This window comes from Sciurus carolinensis, chromosome 17, assembly GCF_902686445.1.
Source record: "Sciurus carolinensis chromosome 17, mSciCar1.2, whole genome shotgun sequence".
In the NCBI taxonomy this organism is placed as follows: Eukaryota; Metazoa; Chordata; class Mammalia; order Rodentia; family Sciuridae; genus Sciurus; species Sciurus carolinensis.
In genome coordinates, this window is record NC_062229.1 from 15,942,838 (window position 1) to 15,947,110 (window position 4,273).

Sequence of the window (4,273 nt, forward strand, 5' to 3'; positions counted from 1 at the left end):
GCTGGACTCGGGCTGTGCTCCTTTGTGGGTGGGGACCACCAGGCACACTGCAAGAGGCAGGCTCAGGCTGAGGGGCTGGAGGCTTTTATTTCTCAGACTGGTCCAGAGGATGGTGGGTGACCTCCTACAGAGCCACCTCAGGGTCCAGTCCAGATCCCTGGGCACTGGCCAACTGTGCTTCCCTCTGCTCCCGCCGCTTCTTCCGCTGGAGCAGCCGCCGCTCCCGTTCAAACTCCTTCATGCGCATCACATAGCTGAGGGGAGAGCGGAAGGGTCTCAGCTCCGAGGCGGGCTCAGCCCTTCCACTGCCCTGGCCCGGGAGCAGAGCAGGGCTCCTGATCTCCTCGAGGGAAGTGAAGTGCCCCTCTGGTTGTCTGGTGGCTCCCCAAGTGGCTTTAGCCACCTGCCCCACCCAGACTCCTCCCGTCCCCACCTGCAGCCTGGCCTGGCTGAAGTCTGGCCAGGGACCTGGGTCTGGGTCTGGGGGCGGGGGAGGCCGGGAGGCCGGGAGGGGCTCACTCCAGGTGCTCGCAGTAGTCCCAGTCGTGCTGCTCGTGCTTGCAGGCCAGGAAGTTGGGGAAGCTGTCGCGCTTGCACTTGAGCAGCCGGATGAGGTAGTGAGCGCAGTAGTCGCGCTGCGGGAGCGTCAGCTGTGCGTCGTTCATCTCCTGCTGCGTGGCCACCATCACTGAGGGGAGGGGGGGGCTCAGCAGTGGGCCCACCCCTGCCCAGACTCTAGGGCCAGTGTCCCCTGGGGACAGTGGCATGCTCATGGAGAAGGGTTACAGCATCCCCTGCTGACAAGGGTCTTCTCCCAGGGTGCACAAAGGTAACCTGACCCAGGGGAGGGCTGGCTCTCCTCCTCACCCGCCCACCTGCTCCACAGCACTGGAGGCTGCCTCCCCTCCAGACAGACTGGGGCTGAGAAAAGCCTTCCCTGAGCGTCCCCTCAGCCCCTTCCCAGCGCGGGTAGGGCTGCTCCACACTGGCCATTGCTGTGTCCTCTCTGAGCATCAGCTTCCTCCTCCAGAAAGGATTTACAGCCCTCAGCATGGAAGTCACCTGAGCCAGTAACAAGTCATGCCACTTAGTGACAAGGACCATTAGGTGATTTCCATCATTATGTGAACATCAGAGTGTACTTACACAAACTAAGACAGCTACAGCGTCACCAGGTGATGGATAAGCCCTCGGTGGGGGTGTCCCACCCACCTGGCAAAACCTGACCCCAGAGGAAATCAACCTTCAGGAGGCTGACTAGGCAGCAGGAACTCTGGCTGTGCACCCCAGCTGTGCTCCCCTGCCTGGCGATCCCGTGTCCCTGGCCTCCTTGCTCCACACGCTGCCACACAGTGGACCAAGCCTCCCTCCTCGCGGCTGCCTCCTTGCCCCGCTGATGCCCAGCCACCATTCTCCATCTCACTGGGCCGCTTCTCGACTCCTGTCCTGCATGCCACCTCCTTTGGCTTCAAGTCCATCATGTCAGAGGTGGCTCCCCTGGCCGCCCCCCACGCAGGTCAGCTGGCTTCCTCAGCCTCTCCCCTGCTTCCTTCTTTCTGTTCCTCTGGCTCTTGCTATGCATCCTCCCCAGGTTCCCTTCCATTTCTAGGCTACCCCAAACCCAAGCGTTAGCCACTTCCTGAGAGTCATTCAGGATTAAACTGGGTCCTCATCCGTAGCTTCAACTACCATCCTTTATGTTAAAGAACCCAACCTGGTCCCCCCACTCCACATCTGAGCCCCTGAAGCCAACCACACTGGGGGCTTGGGTGAGCAATCCGACTCTTCCCTCTTGTCTTGAACTTAATAATCAGCCAGCAGGGCCTTATGGGGCACCTGCTGCATGCATGGTGTATTCGTGGGTACACAGTAGGGAACATGCCAGAAAAGTCCCTACCCTTGGAGGGAGAGAACAGACAGGACACAGTGTCACAGATTGGCAATGGTAAGGATTAAGGAGACAGCAGGAGGGGGAGGGTGCTGGGCACCCGGGAGCAGTGTTCAAAACCAGGTGCAGAGGCCTAGGTGAGAGGCCAGGTGTCAGGATGCCATTAACCTCAGCAGTTGGATCTGTGGGTGGGATCTGTGTGGTGGGAGAGCAAGCCCCCTTAGGAATAAACTCGGGAGCTCTGGCCTACAGAAGGTACTTGAAGCCAGGAGACTGGGAGACACTTCCTCCCAGGCAGTGGTGGACAAGGCCTGAGCCTTGGGACACCCAAGAATTCGGACACCCAAGAATTCAGTGTAGTTGCCCCCAGCAAGGTTGAGTCCTGGAGGCAGGTGAGGAGGGTCTTCCAGGAGGTGTCAGTGGTGAAGGTTAGGCAAGAAGTGAGGACTGACAATGGGGCTGGGTGTCAGGAGGGCTTGACAGAAGCCCTTTAAGTGAAGTGATGGGGAAGCTGGAGGTGGAGGTGGGGCAAGGGGATTCCAGAATGACAGGGAATAACTTTATGTGGATGGGAAAGCCAGTATTGCAAGACCCTGATTCGGAGCAGATGGGATGCAGGGCATAAAGGGGGTTCACCTGTTGCAGGGGCTCAGCCTAGAATAACAGGTGAGGAGCAGCAGTCTGGGGTGCACAGCGGCGGGGTAGGGGACCCAAGACAGCTCTTGTGTTTTCTCAATAAGAGGATGCAAAATGGCCTAGGAGGGTGGAAGAGACCATGACTGACAGGAGTGCCCAGCAACACCGAGGGGCCACTGGGGGAGGCTGGTCAGCCGCTCCCACTCCTGTTTGGCCGCCCAAGGGTAGAGGCCAAAGGAAGGGAGGAGCTGCCTCCTGCCACGGTTTTGGTTTGGTCAAGCAAGAGAGGGGCGGGGGGCAGTGGTAAGGGGGCAGGCGGTACAAGGACTGCAAGCTCTGATGTGACTTTAGGACGACCCGGAGAGGGGACACCGGTTCTGATGCGACCTGCAACACTGTCTCGGACACATACCTTTCTTCACCCCTACTATCTGAAGGTTCTCTGCCTCCAAGTTGACGTCCACCCGGCAGCCAAGGCAACCTTCAGACACAGCCATCTGTGTCCCTCCGCTCTCCGTCTGCTCTCCTCCTCCTCCTCCCCTTCCCATCTACCCACTGCCTCCTAGAAGCCGGCTTTGATCCCCGCCAACTGTCCCCCCGGGTCTGCCCGGACCCGCCGTCTTCCCTCCGGGGCTGAGGTCATGCACGCGGTGCCTGCATCTCTCCAGCTCCCTGATGTATCCCCGCGGTGCCCAATCTGGGACGTGGCCCACGACTGGCGCTCCATGTGCCTGTGACATTACTGCATGAAAAGAGCAACCAGCGCCGCGGTGACACTCGGCGCAAGGGCCTGCTTCCACCCCGGCACCGCGGGACCGCCCGGGTGGGCAGCGCAGGGCACACCACGCGAGCCCCGCTGGCGTCGCCTGGTGCAAACCCACATGAGTGACAGGCGAACGGGGTCCGCGAAGGTGTCCCTTCCGCCACAGCCTCCTCGCGGCTCCCCGCTGCCCTCAGGACAAGGGCCGGCTCTCCCTGCTCCCGGCGCCCCTCTTGGTGCCGGGTCCTCTGCCCCGAGTGCCCGACGCTCGGTAGGGTGACGGGCTCCTGCCGACTTCGCGCCGGGGCCAAGCCGGCGCCTCGGCGTCTGAGTTCGGAGGGTCCCGCGCCCGCCCCCGCCAGCCGCGCCTGCGCGCTGGGCCTCACCGCGCTCCTTGCGCTCCGGGAAGCCGTAGTCGGGCGGGAAGGTGGGCATCTTCAGAGGGTCGGGCTCCACCGAGGCATCGCCCAGGTAGCGCCGGACCAGGTGCGCCCCCATGTTTGCTTCGCCGCAGGCTCCTGCGCCGGCCGGGGTCACCTCACTCCTACCCGGAAGCACTGCCCTCTTCTCCACCCATGACTTCCGGGTCGCCCAGGCCGCTGCGGGATCATAGACACGAACCCTCGGAAGACTTCCTGTTCGGCGGGCGCCACCTGGCGGTCTGATGGAGGCAGGACGGCGCGACTCCGGCTCGCTGGACTGGATTGGACGCCGGAGGGGGACTCAGCCCGATTCTAGAGCATACATGAAAATTGTATTTCATATTTTTCAGGAAGAATATTTTCTTCTAAAACATTAGAACTTCTCTTTAAATGAAAAAGGCACAATACTGATTATACCATTAGTGAATATAAAAAATATGACTTTTGGTTTTCTGCCGTGCTGGAGATGGAACCTAGGGTCTTGCACATGCTGGATACAGTGCGCGACCACTGAGCTGCACCGCCGCCCAGAATATCAGAATTTTAAATGATTTAAAAGAAATATTT

The 4,273-nt window shown here is 60.5% G+C and overlaps 1 protein-coding gene across 1 annotated transcript; it reads right to left on the reverse strand.

Moving 5' to 3' along the window:
- Positions 1–68: 68 nt before the first annotated feature.
- On the reverse strand, positions 69–3,855 carry Ndufb7 (NADH:ubiquinone oxidoreductase subunit B7). The gene is made up of 3 exons (XM_047531178.1): positions 3,671–3,855; positions 520–688; positions 69–254 (listed from the first exon to the last, which is right to left on the reverse strand). Exons 1-3 carry the CDS (start codon positions 3,780–3,782, stop codon positions 125–127), a joined length of 411 nt encoding a protein of 136 aa, XP_047387134.1. The 5' UTR covers positions 3,783–3,855; the 3' UTR covers positions 69–124.
- Between the last annotated feature and the right edge of the window lie 418 nt (positions 3,856–4,273).

Coding starts and splice junctions, on each gene's coding strand:
- Ndufb7 (XM_047531178.1), bottom strand. CDS start 3,782: ATGGGGGCGCACCTGGTCCGGCGCTACCTGGGCGATGCCTCGGTGGAG. Junction 689..3,670: donor CCCGGAGCGCAAGGAGCGCG/GTGAGGCCCAGC, acceptor CCCTCCCCTCAG/TGATGGTGGCCACGCAGCAG. Junction 255..519: donor GACTACTGCGAGCACCTGGA/GTGAGCCCCTCC, acceptor CTCTCCCCTCAG/CTATGTGATGCGCATGAAGG.